This window comes from Alexandromys fortis, unplaced genomic scaffold (assembly GCF_014885135.2).
Source record: "Alexandromys fortis isolate MF-2015 unplaced genomic scaffold, M_Fortis_MF-2015_v1.1 scaffold_0, whole genome shotgun sequence".
Taxonomy (NCBI): domain Eukaryota; kingdom Metazoa; phylum Chordata; class Mammalia; order Rodentia; family Cricetidae; genus Alexandromys; species Alexandromys fortis.
In genome coordinates, this window is record NW_026067949.1 from 4,549,044 (window position 1) to 4,566,482 (window position 17,439).

At 42.9% G+C, this 17,439-nt stretch overlaps 1 protein-coding gene across 5 annotated transcripts in view; it reads left to right on the forward strand.

Moving 5' to 3' along the window:
• The first annotated feature begins 659 nt into the window (after window positions 1-659).
• The window catches only part of Cd38 (CD38 molecule), a 54,700-nt gene continuing 37,920 nt past the window's right edge, over window positions 660-17,439 (forward strand). For 4 of the 5 annotated variants that reach the window (XR_007593225.1, XM_050150108.1, XM_050150107.1 and 1 more), the window contains exon 1: window positions 661-1,240. Coding sequence is in view for 4 of the 5 variants with exons in the window: in XM_050150108.1 (XP_050006065.1) it covers window positions 999-1,240 (242 nt within the window). In the remaining variant the exon portion in view is untranslated. Of the gene's footprint in view, window positions 1,241-17,439 lie in introns of all 5 variants that reach the window. The other variant, XM_050150109.1, reaches the window with a different exon arrangement.

Consider the following 17,439-nt stretch of genomic DNA (forward strand, 5'->3'; position numbering starts at 1 on the left):
TCTCCCCCCCCCTCTCTCTCTCACACACACACACACAGAGAGAGAGAGAGAGAGAGAGAGAGAGAGAGAGAGAGAGAGAGAGAGAGAGGTATGACAAATTGAGAAGCAAAATGGCAACAAAAATTTTAAAATATGTAAAAGCACTAAAACAAAAAATAGAATCCTCCTGTCCCCCAGAGCTGCAGAGCCCGGCTCTCCTGCTGCCCTCAACACTATCCCCTCTTGATGCTCTAGTCTAGCTACAATGGCTGCTCTTCTGTACCTTAAAACAAAACCAGTGGCTTTACTACCTCAGCTTTTACATCTAATATGCCCTATGCCTGGAAAATGACTGTCACAAAGCAGATCATAATGCATGATTTCCATGGGACACATGCGAGTGGAGGTCAAAGCGCAACTTTGAGGGTGCTCTCTTCTGTACCTTAAAGATCTTGGGGCAGGATTTTATCAAAGCTCAGAAGTAGAGGTTAGGGCATTCATTGCCAGCCATCGAGTGAATAGAGGGAGGGAGGGAGGGAGGGAGAGGGAGAGAAAGAGAGAGGAGAAGAGGGAGAGAGAGGGGGGAGGGAGGAAGAGGGAGGTGGGGGAGGGAGGGAGGGAGGAAGAGAAAGTGGAGAGAAAAGGGAGGGAGGGAGGGAGGGAGAGGGAGAGAGAGAGTTGGACAGACTTTACCCTCCAGGGAGCATCAGGTGCACAGGGGACAGAAGGTGCCGGCCCGGGAGTGTTCCCAAGCTGTTTGTGCACCTGAAGAGGCTCAAGTGCCGGCTTCCTCTGGAGAATGAGGATCCGGAGTCTGGAAGTAAGCAGCTGGAGTGCCTGTTGCCGTCCTTAAAGTTTCATTCGTCCTCCAGTCACCCCTTGAAGCTTTAAAGAAGGGGTAGAGGGTGGGAAAGGAAACCGATAAAAGGCAAGTGAAAGAAAGGAGGAGGGGCAGGCTCTGACCCTGTCAGCACTGTGCTCTCTTCCTGCCTAGCCTGGGCTGATCTCCAAGGAGCCCCATGGCCAACTACGAATTTAGCCAGGTGTCTGGGGACAGACCCTGCTGCCATCTCTCTAGGAAAGCCAAGATCTGTCTCGGAGTGGGTCTCGTGGTCCTGATTGCCTCGGTAGTGACAGTGGTCATAGTTCTGTGGCCGCGGGCACCCATGGTGTGGAAAGGCAAGCCTACCCCGAAGCACTTTTCTGAGCTCTTCCTGGGACGGTGTCTCGTTTACACTCAAATCCTCCGGCCTGAGATGAGGTGAGTTGGCATTGGGAAGCACACGCTGGTCACGGTGGGGCGCACAGCTGAACTCCCGGGAGGCTGGCTGTGACTCAGCTGGAGCTCGTGCGCGCGGGGGAGCGTTCCGACTGTTCCAAACAAAGAATCTTGTGTTGCGGGTCAGCTGGGAGCCGAGGGGGCAGTGATGAGGATTGGGATGAGCCCCAAATTCCATGTGCAAGTTACCAGAGTACAGCCCCTCCCCCCAACCACCTCGGGGGTTGCAGGACATATGAGGTGGGTGCTGATTCGTGCTGAGCTCCCTAAAGATACTTGACCCCCCTACAGCGGGTCCTGAGCTGGGTATTGGGGGTCATCCTTGGCCACAGCTGCACTGCAGGAACAGAATATGACTCGCAGGCACAGGGACTTGACATTGTCACTTGACTTGCGGTTTCGATCTGCCACTGTCCGTGCCCGGAAATTTATGGTCACAGGTGACACTTGACCAAGTAGCTTACTGAGCACGCTGTGGGGATGGAGGGAGTCAGAAAGACCAGATGTCTGTCTTGAGTTTTATTTATCTTTATAAAACAGCATCCTGAGGTGGTAGTTCATGCGTGTAACCCCAGCACTAAGGAGGCTGGTACAGGAAGATTTCTGTGAGTTCGAGACTATCCAGGGCTGCATAGCTACACTGTAAATTCTGGGACCGGCTTGAGTTGCAAAGGGAGACCAGCCTTAAAATAAGCACATTAATTAATCAAAACACACAGCAAACAAAAACCTAGCTGAGACAGCATCATGACTCTTCGCACTTGATCTTAAATAAAACAAAGCCATCAGACTTTAAAAACTGAAATATTGCCCATCAGATAAGCTGAATCAGACTGATGGACCTGTGCAGACCCTGGGGAACAGTGCCTTCATCAGCCCAAAGGAATCAGCCCGCATACCCCCTTCCACCAAAGGGATGGAGGGTTTGTTGCATGTCTACCCCCCAGGCATCTTAGTGTAGAACTGATGTCTGAAGTCAAACAGAAGCGCCACAGGCTGGGGAGGCATGCCCAGAGCCCGCTTTCACAGTCTGTCATCAGAGGCACAAGCTAGATGCAGTGGTTTGGGTCCTGGTTTTACTTGAAAGTGTATGTGTAGAATTACTTTCAGAGTCCTGCTAAGTGTTTTGCTTACTGATTTTTAAATGATATCGGTTGTTCGATCATTTTGGGTAAAATCACTGTGCTTCGCAAACCGGATGTGTGGAATTGGCATGATGTGTGATTAGTATTAACCCCGTGGAGTGTAGATTGATGAGCGCTGGCTCTACCGATCCACTCCCGTGTATGTATAAGCATTCAGCAGGTACGAATTATTTGTGTCTGTCAGATCATAATCAATCTAAAAATAACAGGATTGATTAATAAAATTGTGCATATTTACTTCATGTGTGTGCGCGCACATGCGTGTGTACACATGTCCCACCACATACAATTGAAGGTCATAACATCAGCTCTCTCACTCACAATGTAGACTCTGGGAATCAAATTCAAGTCATTGGGTTTAGAAGCAAGCATCCCTATCAACTGTGTCCACCTCATTGGCCTAACCTGTTAATATTGTGATGTTCATCTTTTCACACACACACATGCCCTCATGTAAACACACATGTGTGTTTTATGTGAATAGATTAGTGATAGATATTTGTTGTGTGCCAGGCACTTAAAAACAGCCAATTGTGTAGTCCTTTACCAACCACCTCAGAGCTGAGAGGCAGCTCAGAGGCAGGGGCTCCCGCTCAGTTTACACAGTGCATTGGGGTCATCCCCAGCATCACAGTGAGTGGATGAACGGAACAGAATGGGACAGAAGACAACGGCGCAGAGGGCGTTACAATTGGTATCTCCACATCATAGATAAGCAAACTGAGTCGGAAAGTTTGAGTAAAATATCTACACGCGGTTGTTGGGTTTGAATTCCCGAGCCTCTAAATTAACTGCCTGTGCATGTTTGTAGGCAGAGTGTCTGTGAAGTTTACAGGCCATATACAGAGACCTTTGGAAGAGAAAGAAACATTATAAGCGAAATGAGCCAACAAGTTTAACCTGAACACATGGCACCTTATCCTCCCGTGGTTTGAGAATGTGAACTCTGAAGCCAGATCATCTGAGCTTGGATCTTGGCTCTGCTGCAGCATGACCTTGGACCGGGTCTTCAATGTGTATGTGCTGTGGTGTGTTCTCTCCACGTAAAATGGAAACAGTAGTGACTGCACCCGGCACCTGAGGAAAGGAAGAGCGCTAGGGAATAATCTTGTCATGGAAAATGTCTGAAGTTTACTGCTGTGCAAACGTAGTGATGCAGATACCACTCCACACAACAAGTATGGATTAGGTCCAATCATCCATGTATCAAATCCTAGTTCCATAATTCAGTCTGCCAATGCTGAAAGCTACATAGATTTATTGAACTATCTTGTGAACCTAACACTTGGTGGTGGTGGGTCATTCATATTGGTACACAACCAATCTACCTCATTCCTTATAGGGTAGAGACAATCATTTCCAGTTGACAAAAGTTTAACTTCCAAATTTTAATCATGTATCCCTGTTACATTTGGGGGCCATGGGCTACAGGACGTGTGTGGCAGCAGGAGAACAATCAGTGTGAGTTCTGTCTTCCACTGCGTAGGCTCTGGAGATCAAGCTCAGGCCTTCAGGCTTGATAGCAGTGAGCCATCTGACTGGCCAGTTTTACAGTTTTTCAATCCCACTCACTCACTCATTCATTCATTCAACAAATTATTTTGAGCCGCTACTGTGTTCCAGGCAGTGATCTGGCTACTAGCGGTACAGGAATGACAGAGTTCCATTTTTTTGTGAAACTTTCGTCCTGCAGTGAACACCTTTAACTTTTCATGTTTATACTGGAATGTTCTGTATGACAGATGCCCAGAGATAAAATTTCTGGGTAAAGTGAGATATTGTGCCTGCCTTAGATAGGGTTTATATTGTTGTGAAGAGACACCATGACCACAGCAACTCTTATAAAGGAAAACAATGTAACTGGGGCTGGCTTGTAGTTCAGAGGTTTAGTCAACTATCATCACGGTGGTGCGCAGGCAGACATGGTGGTCCTGGAGAAGAAGGGGAGAGTTCTACATCCGAATCAGCAGACAGCAAGAAGAAACAGAGAGAGAGAGAGAGAGAGAGAGAGAGAGAGAGAGAGAGAGAGAGAGAGGAGTTGGGCTGGCTTGCGCCTCTGAAACCTCGAAACCCACCCCCACAGTGACACACTTCCTGCTACAAGGCCACACCTCCAACAATGCCATACCCCTGCTAGTGCCACTCCCTGTGAACCTATGGGGTCATTTTCATTCCAACTACCACAGTGCATGCTTTAAGTTTTAATGGTTTTTGAAATCCAGATGTTTCCGAATCCCTTCTGAAATAGCTTTGTCATTTCACACCTACTCATCAGTCTACAGGGCCCACTTCTCCACAAGCTGACCACTCTTGAATGTCTTCAACTTTTTTTTTTATTATGAGAAAAATAGAAAAACAGTATCTAAGTTTCCCTATTTGCCAACAAGTCCTTTTCCTCGTCTGTTTTATTTGTCCATTTAAACTTTGTTCAGATCTTCACTCTTTCTGTTGAATTACTTACTTATGTGTTTGGGGGGTTCTTTATGTTTCTAGATAATATTTACACACACATATACACAAAGCGCCTTACAGCCACATCGTTGAGACCTCTGTTCTGAGGACACAATTTACTGACAACACCCTGAGTTTCATGATTATCCTGGGATTGTTTCTTATTTTGGTGCCCTTATCAAGAAACACAGAATGGCAGTTTTTATTTTCAAACCTAGCAAATCAGAAACGTTGATTCTGCCAATTCTCGATCCAGAATTCTTCCCTCTGTATCTGCACTTTCTCTTGTACAACCAAAAAGATATATAAAAAAAGACTGGACTCTTCAGCTTTAGGTTCCTGAGGGTGTCACTTTTGCAGTTGACAGGGTTGCCACATCTTATGTCACTTCTGCAAGGGACTGCCTTTCTATTGCCAGCTCCAGTAACCACTTCCTGTGTGTCCATCAAGTCAACGTGAACAATCTCTCCTTGAGACCTTTCTTCTTCTACCTGACATCCAGTGCCAGTGCTGATGTCACAGGGTCTCCAGAGAAATGGAAATACTGTGTGTGGGCGTGGGGTGGGTGGGTGGAAGTGGTCCATGTAGTCATGGAGGCTGGCAATTGGAAACACTTACTGTCTGAGATAATAGATTGGAAGCTCTAGAACTCCGGATGCTACAGCTTAATCTGAAAGAAAGACTGGCATGATCCCCTTACTTCCTGGAACTTTCGTCTTTTTCTTAAAGCCTGGTAAGGTGTGAGCCCCTCACAAATATGATGGATGATGTCCTTCTACCGGTGATGTATTTTGAGATCTCAGATTAAAGCTAAGCACACACTCTATGGATGAGTTACACTCCCTGCCCCATGGGAAGATGGATATCAAGGCTTGACTTTGAAAATGAAACTCAACTCTCTAAGTTGAACCAGGGACATTAAATGTAGAATATGCTTGAAGAATCACCTTTGGTTCCCCTTGAAGGCTACACATAGGAACTATCTTCTGGCTAAGATGGCCCTCAACAAGCTGAGAGACACACGTCCAGGATTCACTAAAGTATGCACAGGCTGTCAGCACTGACAGTGGCTCTTGGTACCGTGGGAGAGTGTTAAGTGTTCATGTGACAGTCAGGACTTAGAGTATGTGAGGAGGTCGGTGAGAGCCTGGGAGTGGGATGGAGATCCAGTACAGAGAACAAGATGGGTCTCTGGAGAGGGATTTGGTTGGTATGACTTAAATCCCATGACTCTCACATTTTGGTGAAGATTGGCTTCCCCCATGGATTTTGGGGATGTCAGTCATTTATTGCAGTTACAGAAACTGGAGGTTCAGGTAAGAGTACAGGGATATAAAGAACATGCCTATGAAAGATCTCAGTACAGCCACAGGGAGTGCTGAGAGCCAGGGAGGTGGGGTTCTAATTCACCTCACCACCCCTGCTTACCTTCTATGTTGCTCATTATATTCTGGTCTCTTTGTCAAAGTCTTTAAAATTGAACTTACTTTATGTCAATGTCAAGATGGCTGGATGCAAACATAAATGATAAAAGAGAGAATATTCTCCTCTGTTTTACTGATCATTTCTTTCTCACATTCACTGGCTTTTCTCATTCTTTTGTTTTCAGGTTATAATTTTTAAAATTGTCCTTTGCTGCTTCTTCTTCTTCAAAATGTCTGGGTTTTCTTAGAGGCCAAGTCTGGGCATTTTACTTCCCTATGATTTGCACTTTGATAGTCTCAGCATTTACTTACGTCTTGATGAAAGCAGAAAGTCAGTACAAACACAGGGTAAGGACTTCCTGATCTTGGATGTAACTGCCAGACCCATGAACCAAAGTAAACTCTTGCTTTTCATATAAGATTGTGTCAGGCATTTCATTACAGTGACAGAAAACTGATTAACCAGGGAAAAGTCTCGAACAGATGCCAGATTCAACAGCAGGTGGCGCATCTCGTGACAATTTGAAAACATTTTCCAAAGTGTAAGTTTCTACAAGAAAGTGACATTCATAGCTCAGAGAGCTACACACGTTAGAGATCTAATTATTTATTTGTGACAGGCTTGGATGTGACCAGGTAAAATGTAACAGGAACAGTACTTGGAGTCAGAAAGACCTGACTTTAAATATTCATTTATGGGGAGGTCAATAACGCATCAAATTCTCTTCAAGGAATGTTGTGAAGCACTTTACATCTGCTAGTATTTAAAAGGAATATTAGACTTAGATAAATAGGTTAGACAAAAAAAAACTAGCTAATGTTCTAGAAGGCAGTACAAAGCAGAAACTCTGAGATTTTTCTCGTTGTTGCACAGAAATTATTTGTATCTCTAACAGACAAGAACGACAAACTACCATCTAACTTAAAAGGTTGGAGCTATGACTTCACATGAAAACCACATTCCGCTTGGCAAGAGTTTTTTGAGTAAGTCTTTCCAACAGTACCTGTCTTAGTCCTTTGATGCTGGTATAATAAAGTACAGGATGTTTGGAAACAGATGAAGGAAAGATAAGTTGAGCTCACAATTTCACATGTCTATGAACATAGCGCTGCGGCTCCTGGGCTCTGATGGCGGCCCTCTGGCTACATCAGAGCATGGCAGGTGGTATCATGATGATGAGAACTGCAGAAGATATGGCTCAGTCATCCAGGAAGTCAGAGACGAGAGAAGGACCACGCAATCCTCATAAGAATCAACTCCCACATTCAGAACAGGATTCATTTATTCAGAGAGTGATTACCCATGACTTAGGCATCCTCTATGAGGTCCCATCTCTTAAAGGTTCCACAGACTCAACATTGCCACATGGTGGACCAGGCTCCCAGCATGGAAACTGTTGGGGTGCAGACACAGACCATATCCAAACTATGGCAAATTATAATATGACACTGCAAACAAATGCTGTCTATCTTTTATGTAGCACGACCAACAAAAACTCAGAGACAGAAATCGGGGTTCAACCTGAAGACCAGAAAAGCAAAGCAGTCGGTCACTGATTCTTACCTTGACCTCGGTCCAAAATGGTGATCCTGCCTCCAGGAATCTCAGATTAAGACCGAAAGGAGCTTTCTTTTCCCATTTTATAATCCTCTCCATGACTTGGATTGAAGGCATGCACCACCTAGTTTCTATGGCAAACTACTGTAGCTATTGGGATTTAAGATGTATGTTACACTGCCTGGTCTGTAAGACTGACCAGTGGGGCTTTTTTACTCTCAGATCTTCAGGCAAGCTTTATTTATTAAAATACAAATAAAATACCACTACATTTCCTCTTTTAATCTAAAACAAAAAAGAAGACTATAGCTAATATAAGAAAAACTATATATAATAAGTATAATAACTATATACAATATATACAGGCAACAAATACATCAACAATGTCTAGTCCATTTGCATTTGACAAATTCAGAGAAAATATTTCATATCTATTCTACCTTGGCGAGTCCAAAGTCTTGTGCTTAATTTATTTTCTATCATAACTTGCTTTCTGTGTCAGGTAAACAAGAAAAACTATCTAGTCTTCAACTCCCTCAGAGACCCAATAAGGAAATAATTATTGACCGAGTGCCATTTTGTTGACAGAGGTTTCTGTCCCACCCGGTCCTGCAGTCATTCAGTCCCAAAGAAACACACAGATGTCTACATTAATTATAAACTGGTTGGCCTAGTAGCTCAGACTTCTTATTAACTCTTATAACTTACATTAGCCCATAATTCTTCTCTGTGCTAGCCACTTGGCTTGGTGCCTTTTTTGGCAAGGCAGTCACATCTTGCTTCCTCTGAGGCTGGATCACGACTGCAGAATGAAGCTTCCCTCTTCTCAGAATTCTTGTTGTACACCTCCATTTGCTGCCTGGTTGCCATCACCCTGTCTATACTTCCTGCCTGGCTACTGGCCAATCATCATTTTATTAAAAATAATACAAGTTACCAGATAAAAGACCATTGTCCCACAGCAAATAATATTAACTGAGTAAGCAGGAAGTACAAGTAAACAACTTCCAAAGAACGTGAGTAAGGACAGAAACAGCTGGATGCTTGACAGTCACCCAGAGCTTCTCCGCAACATTGGGGCATCTATCTTCGGCCTACAGGCCTATCATATTCAACAGGATATTCTGAATGGCTGCCCCTCCTTGTCTTGACAATGATTTGCAGTCACTTTCTTTTGTGTCCTGCTTGTCCAATTAGGAAATATTATATATATATATATATATATATATATATATATATATATATACACACACACACATATATATCTTTTTTCACTATACATACCAATCCAAGTTCTTGCTCCCCCCCCATTCCCTCCCCATGCCCTCCCAACCCTATTCAATCCTCAGAGAAGGCAAGGCACACTGTCCTGTGGAAGGTCCAAGGCCCTCCCCATTATATCCAGGTCAAGCAAGGTATCCATTCAAAGAGAATAGGTGGTGGCTAAAAAGCCTCAGGCAAATGGCTTTTTTGTAAATTCATGCCCCAAAAGTTGGGCACCAAATGTAGCATGATTAATAAAAACTCAGAGACAGAAATTGGGGTTCAACCTGAAGACCAGAAAAGCAAAGCAGCCAGTCACTGGCTCTAGCATCAACCTCAGTCTGAAATGGCAATCCGGCCTCCAGGAATCTCAGAATGAGACTGAGACTGAGAGCTGTCTCCTCCCGTCTTATATTCCTCTCTAGGGCTGGGATTAAAGGCATGCATCACCTGGTTTCTATGGCAAACTAGTGTGGCTGATGAGATTAAAGATGTATGTCACACTGCCCAAACTGTAAGGCTGACCATTTGGGCTGTTTTACTCTCTGATCTTCAGGCAAGCATTATTTATTAAAATACAAATGAAATGCTATTACAATCTTTTGTCCTTAATTTGGCCTTCATTCTAAGTTTTAAGTATTTTGTAACATATTTATTCATAAATACCGTCATTCCTCTGTACCTATTGGGAGCTCGTCTTAGGATGCCTAGTCAGAAGGCTACCAAAATCTATGTCTAAAGTTCTTCTATAAAATCCTGAGATATTTGCATATAATTTTCACTTTGTCACTCATATTTCATGTCTTCTCCTGATTTTTTAAAAACCTAATATAGTACAAATGCTGTATTAATTGTTATTATGTCATGTTGTCCAGAGAATGATATCAAGTATGTACATGCTTGGTATTCAGATAACTTATTCTGATTATTTTCAATCTCCAGTGGTTTGTGTTTACAGCCATGGCACATGTACAAAGGGACACCTCTATTTCTGTACTCTTGCAGATCCATCTGGCTTCTAGCAGTGAACAAAACACACAGAATTCTTTTGATTTCCATATCTTGCATTATCACAGGAAGAGGTAGACATGAATCAAAACAAGAAATTGCACACTTTAGCAAGTGTTGGGAAGAGCTGGAGAAAATGTGGAGGAGGGTTTCCATTTTAGGAATTAAAACCAGGGAAGCTTCCCTGGAAGGTGACATTTTAGTAATGTCCAACCTGTGTTTAATGTTCCAGGATTTTCTTAAAGACACAACATAACCTTGATTTGTCCTAATGCAGAATCATGTATGCTCTGTATAGATGTTTAGTAAGTTTTTCTTTAAACTTATTACCATTTTCTCTTCATTTACAGATATTAGTCAGTATGTGGAACAGAATGGCCTGGGTTTGGATGGTTACATTCTGGTGTTGCTCTTTTTTTATTTTTATGCTTTGATTTATTGCTATTGCCTGTATGTGTATGAAGTGTGTGAGCGCATATGTGCATGGGCACACAGGTATCATGGAGAGTGAGTGGAGGTCAGTTTTCTCCTTCCACCTTCATGTGGGTACCATGGAACACACTCGGGCTGTCAAGCTTATGCAGCTAGCACTGTGATCTGCTGCGTCACCTCGCTGGAGCCCAGTGAGTGCTGCTGTTTAACATGCTCTTCTAGAAGCAGTGTTGCCTGTGAACTGACAGCCAGGTTAGAGTCAGTTAGACTTGGGGATGGAGCAGGAATATTTCACAGAGGTAGCTTCCCTTGCAGCGTCATATCCAAAGACCCGTGATGTCATATTGTCCCATAGTTTGAAGGTTGAAGGTTATTAGAGCTGGGCACTGTATACCTGGGCCATCTGTTCTCAAATTCCACAGTGACTTTTCACCGTATTAGTTTGGTAGCATCTGATGATCATGGCCAAGGTTGACCAGTTCCACAGGGGTTAGCAATTCACTATTTTCTAACTGGGAGAGTCCTTTGACATTTATTTACTTTATTTCTTTTGAGGAGAGAGCTTTAGCTATTGGTTGTCTTGAAAGAGAGTTCATTAAAAAAAAAAGGCTGGTAAGTGCTTGATTCTTTCTCATCAGTCAGATGGCAAATATATTAGTCAGAGCCAGTGAAAAGATGTAGATGGGGAGACAAGAGGGAAATTTGCAAGTAGAACTGGCTCGTGTATATAATGACTGGGAAGTCTCACAATAGACCTTTGCAGGCTGGTGACCGAAGGATGCCAACAGAATTGCTCAGTCCCACATCTGAGACCTCAGAGCCAGAGTAGCCAGTGGTGTGACACAATCTCAGACCAAACTCCAGAGGATCAATCTGGCTACAACTACTGGTATAAGGCCTGGACTCCCAAGGACATAGATCCTGAACCACTGATATACAAGGCAGGAGAGCATTCTCAGGGCAAGAACCAATCCTCAATCCTCAGTGTCCTAAACATACCTTGTAACTATCCCGCCCTAGAGACGAGACTGTCTACTATTCTGTGGAACCATGCCCACTGCTGATAGAAACAAAACTTAGAGAGTATGTCAGGGCTACTTCCTGCCATCTGGCATGGGTTTTCTGAACTTTAGTGGCTAGTTTTAGAAGATAGTATTTTTAATATTTTATTTTTGAAGTTATGTACATGTGTGTGTGTGTTTGTGCACATGAGTTCAGTGCTCTTGGAGGCCACAAAAGAGTGCTGGACCCCCTGAAGGTGGAGTTACAGGCAGTTTTGAGCTGCCCCACATGGGAGCTGGGAGCCAAACTCAAGTCCCCTGGAAGAGCAGTGCCTGCTCTAACAGCTGAGTCATCCCTTTGGTCACTAGAAGACAGGAGAGACATAAACGTTATGAGTTCATATCTATAACCTCAATTCAGAACAAAAGTACAAGGCTTTAATATTATTAATTTTATGTTTGTGTTTTACTTCTCTTATACTGAAAATCGTAGCTCCTAGTAACAATATAATTATGTGTTTGCTTTATCTCTGGCTATGCAGCATCTAATTGTTATACATTTGTTTTACACTCATGTCATCATTGTTCTTGTAAGCGCTCTCTATTTTAAGTGATGTGAGCTATCTTCAAGGCTATTTTTTGACCTTCACAGACAAGATAAATGCCACTATTGTTGAAAGTACTCTGTACTGGCATGTCACTGTTTAATTAAAGAAAAACCACGCTGGCTGTCTCACTTAGTGTTGACTGAGTTTTCTGTCCTGCCTAGTTCCTGCCGTCATTAAGTCCCAAAGAAATCACACCGAGGTCTACATTAACTATAAACTGATTGGCCCATTAGCTCAGGCTTCTTATTAACTCTTATAACTTATATAGCCCATTATTCTAGTATGTTAGCCACATGGTTCGGTACCCTTTTTTAGCTTGGCAGTCACATCTTGCTTCTTCTGTGGCTGGCTCACAACTGCAGAAAGAGCTTTCTTCTTCCCAGAATACTCCTGTTCTCATTGACCTGCCTCTATTTCCTGTCCAGTTGTCCCACCTATACTTCTGCCTGGCTACTGATCAATCAGTGTTTATTTAAAATATAATTGACAGAATACAATGGTCCCACACCAACTTAGAATAGACAGTAGCAAGACAAGAATGGAACTAAGAAAGTCATCCAGAGGCTCTCATTAATTTTCCTTTAGTTCATTTTGGTATCGCTACCACTCAAGCCAGTCTTACCAGATTCATCAATCTGCTCTTAGTTGCCTGCCTTCATCTCACTGGACCAATCAGAATCACTAGAAAAAGTTGACTTCACACCCTCCTTGTGAAACATTTTCTTCCTTATCTCTTAACAGTTTGCTTTCAAATTCGTAGCTTCACCCAAAACTTCACAGCCTCAAGACTGACACAACCCAACTTCCTATTGAAAAATCCCCACTTGGACAGCAGTGGGAGTTACAAAACTCATTTGTACAAATCCAAATCTCTGACGCATTTCTCAATTTGTTCTACTCTGTTCTTTCCCTATTTGAAATAGCAACTTATTTTCCAGTAGCTCAACTAAAAATATCTTGACATCACTTTTCTCTCCTTTTCCCCCTCCACATTCCATATACATTCACACACTTAATGAAATGGTTCTACTGTTAAATACATCCAGGTTGGTGTGGGTGCATATGTTCATCCCATCATTAAGAAGCCGAGGATGGCTGTTTAAGGTTAGTCTGGGTTATATGGTGAGTTTGAGGACAGCCTGGGCATGAGTCTTGTCTGTCCCCTGTACCAAATGTACCCAGAGTATATCCACTTCTCACTACATCTGCCGCTCTCTCTCCAAATCATAGTACTCTTGCAACTGCATTTTTGGGAAGAACAAAAATAGCTAACAGAACAGCTGGTATGCAAAGCTGGTATGGAAGAAACTGAGGAGTTACTGGAGAGGCAGTGCATTTTAAGTAGGTTAAGAAGTCATCTAAGTGAGGAAGGCCTCCAGAAATCCATAATGTCCAACAGTCATTACAATTGGCATTTCGATGTCAAACGCAGCATTTTTTCAATGGACTCACACAGGTCATTATTTTCTGAAACAAGCACTTAATTTTCATTGGAAGTATTATTTTTTATTTGTCTCTGACCTAATTTACTTACATAAAATTTAATAGAATTATATAATTAAAAATACAAAGCACAAACATATTTACAAAAAGGTAAATACGCATCCAAGAGGGTGGGAACAGAAGTTCTTGCCTGTGCTCCAGAGGTGTCTGGGAATTGAGGTGAAGACAGCGTCTTTTACAGAGCAAGTGTCAGAGCAGGAATAGCCCCATGGGAAGGGTGGCAGCGCATCTATGACTGCCCTCCTTTGCTTTCTGTGGCTGGGATGAACACCATGACCCAAAGCAACCTGGAGTGGAAAGGGTTTCGTTCACCGAATTGGTGTGGATGTGGTTTTCTGGCAAAATGACTCGAGAATTGAACAGCTATGAGTCTCGTTCTTTGAGAAACTACTTGGAAATTGATCGTGTCAGGATATTGAAAAGATCAGCTTTCTCAAAGGAGAAGTGGGTGGCAAGAATAGATTTAAGACATTGAGAAAACAACAAAACAGGAAACCGAGCGAAAGATAAAGAATTGGTTTCCTGTGCACATGTGTTATGAAGGGTCAGAAAGAGAAAGGTGGTTATATTCATACGCTGATATGGATGGATGCAGAGATAGTTTTTGCCAAGAGGTACCCACTCTGGGAGAGGCGATGAGGAAACAGGAGAGTGACAGCTGAGTCAGAAATATGGAGTCAGCCAAGCAAGAGACTAATATTTTTATTTCCTTTAAGGACTTATTTTTCTCAAACAATGAAAAGGAAGCATGCCTGCTATAGAATGCTTGCTTGAAAATTTAAAATTAACCCCCAGTTAGAATCCTAAATAGTGGGTGGCCCCACCACTTAAAAAATGAATAAAGTTTAAAATGAAGGACAAAAGCAGTCCATGCCAGCTTAACCAGATAGATGGCTCCCATACTGAATAGTTTACACACTGCACTTAAAATATTTTGTAATGAATTAATTTTTAATTGTATGGTGTGTTCTCCTTACCAGAATATGTCAGATGTGGTATACACACATGGGAGAAGTTTGACTTTACATATATTACTCTCCTAGTCTGTTTTCTGTTGCTGTGATAATCACCATGACCAAAAACAGCCTAGTGAGAAAAGGAGAATATTTGCTCTTCCAGGTCACAGCCCAGTACTGAAGGAGACAGGAACTCAGAGAGGGACATCAAGGCAGGAAATGAAGCAGAGCCTTCGAGGAACACTACTTACTGACTTGTACTCTGACTTGCTCTGCTGTCTTTCTTATATAGCCCAGACCCATCAGCCCAGGGTGGGACTGTCCACAGTGATCTGAAACACATCAATTGGCAATTGAGTAAATGTCCCCCAGATGTTCCCACAGGCCCAATCTAATGGAGGCAATTCCTTAGCTAAGCTTCCCTCCTCCCAGGTGTGGATAGCGTGTGTCAAGTTGATCAAAGTTAACAAGCACAATGAGCGTGGAGTCTTTAGCAATGGTTACTCTAATTGAGTTTGAAGAAAGAATTTCACTCAAGGTATAAGAAAGGAAAATCCTTTCATGGCTACCACCAGATACTCCCTGCACTAATCAAAAACTCACTCCCTCCCTCCCTCCCTCCCTCCCTCCCTCCCTCCCTCCCTCCCTCCCTCCATTCTTCTTCCTCTTTGTTTTCTTTCCCCCCTCTCCCTCCCTCCTCTTATTATGACTGTCAAACAAATATTATGAAGTCATCTCTTCATTCATAGGTTAAATGGGATGAAATTCATAGTAAAGCAGGTCATCTCGGTTCCTGGGAGCAGTTGTTTATTACAAGTTGAATTATCTGTCATCTGTCGAGGTATCTAAGCTGCCAGTGATGAAATCTCCTTGGAAGTCCTTCAAGGACACAGGCAGAAAACACACACAATTGGTAGAGATTTCAAAGGATGCTCAGACAGAGGTAAGGGCAGACAGTAGGAGTTTGGGACCTACTTTCTTGCTGTAACCCTTTTTTCAAAGAGATTGTGTAATCTCAGGGTCGGAGCAGATCAATTCCCACCAAGAACTGTGTGTTTCTCCTTTACCAAGTTAGCTTTTCCTCACTCTTAGTACACCAAGGGATTCACTCCCAATTTCATGCGCCTCAACCAGAGTCTTCTGTCAATGTCTTAAAGCTAAGGAAGTTAAGTCGTCCATGGGATATTAGGAACTTCCCTTTTTGATCAATAACACAATAGAAAAAAAAATGCCATACCGTGTCATAGCATTCTTTCAGTTTTTTAAAAAGTAACTAGTTGCAGACACAGCTCACAAAACACCTCTCCCCATTCCTTTCCCCCTTTTCTCAGAGACCAATCCTGCCATTTGCTTCCTCTCAGAGCTCTCTAGAAATGCTCCCAGTACAAGGCAGCACAGACTCTTGTTTTCAACATGTTTTCTCTTTGTGTCTCACTTTCCTCTTCCTCTGCATTGAACAGGGTTCTTTTCATTGAGCCCAGCTGGTTCTCATTTCCACAGTTAAAGGAGTCACACTTGATGAATTCTCTGTATACTAGATTTACACAGGGACATTTTCAGTGCTTTAATATTTGTAACAGTTCCTAAGAAATGCTAGGATAAAACGTGTGTGTGTGCGTGTGTGTGTGTGTGTGTGTAAGATAGAAAATCCTAGGAATAAGTTTGCTAAGTTAAGACATACATTGTTTTTTAATTTTTAAAAAAATGCCAAATTTCTCTTCCTGGGGTGGTTCCCTTCTTGACAGAGCGGGTGTTTCCGTTTCCTCACACCCCCCAACTCTGCCAGGTGTCTTTAGCTTGCTGATCACCCGTACAATGAGAAAAGGTACCGCCTCCAGGCTGTTCTTATTTTGTGTTTATTACACACTTTGGTTCTATGGGGTTAACTGTGTTTTCCAATGAAGGGTATTTTACAATTTCGATGGCATTTACCTGTGTACAAATATGAGTCACAGAATGTGCCATGGTTACTTTCACTGGCTTCTTAAATTGCTAGAGCCGCCCTGACATGGTATTTACTACACGTATGGCTTTAACAACAGAAATGTACTACTATCTGACAGTCTGACGATCGGAAGTCAGAAGAGGAGATTGATGCAGGGTGGCTGTGCGGGACTCTGTCCCATGCCCTTCTACCAAGTCCTGGGATCTGCAGACATCCTTGGCTGAGTGGAAAGGCTTCCCTGGAAGGTGGGAGGTGGGTCTTTATACTGTATTTCTCTGTACATGTCTATTTCTACATCTAACTCTTCCTGTGTGTGTGTGTGTGTGTGTGTGTGCGTGCGCACACACACACACACACATGCGTAGACCAGTGAACAAGGCTGGGTATTTTTTCTATTGTTATTAATTTTATTTTGTGAGACAAATGGTCACACTGAACCTGGGTTTTGGTTAGACTGGCTGGCCACTGGAGGCTGGGGTTCTTTGTCTCTGCTCCCCTTATGCTCTTGTGCCTAACTTTAACACGCATGCCCAGCGTCTCAGGTACTACATGTGCTTTACCCACGGAGCTGTTTCTCCAGCCTTAGTTTCTTCCTTTCTATATCAGCCCAGGGATATGGGATATGGAACTTCCCCAGTGACTTAATATAAAATTGATTATCTACAAAGATGGTTTTTAGCTATTTAATTTTTAAAAAATTATTAGAAGTAAAATATCACCACATCACATTTTTCTTTCCTTTCTTCCCTCCATCTCATGTTCCTCCTCTAATATTCCCTCTCCAACTGATTGCCTCTTTGAATGAATTAACCTCTCCCTTAAATGAGGCCCCAATTGGTTATCCAGTACAAGGTGGCCAGTCCTAAAATAATGTAGTCCCAAGCCAC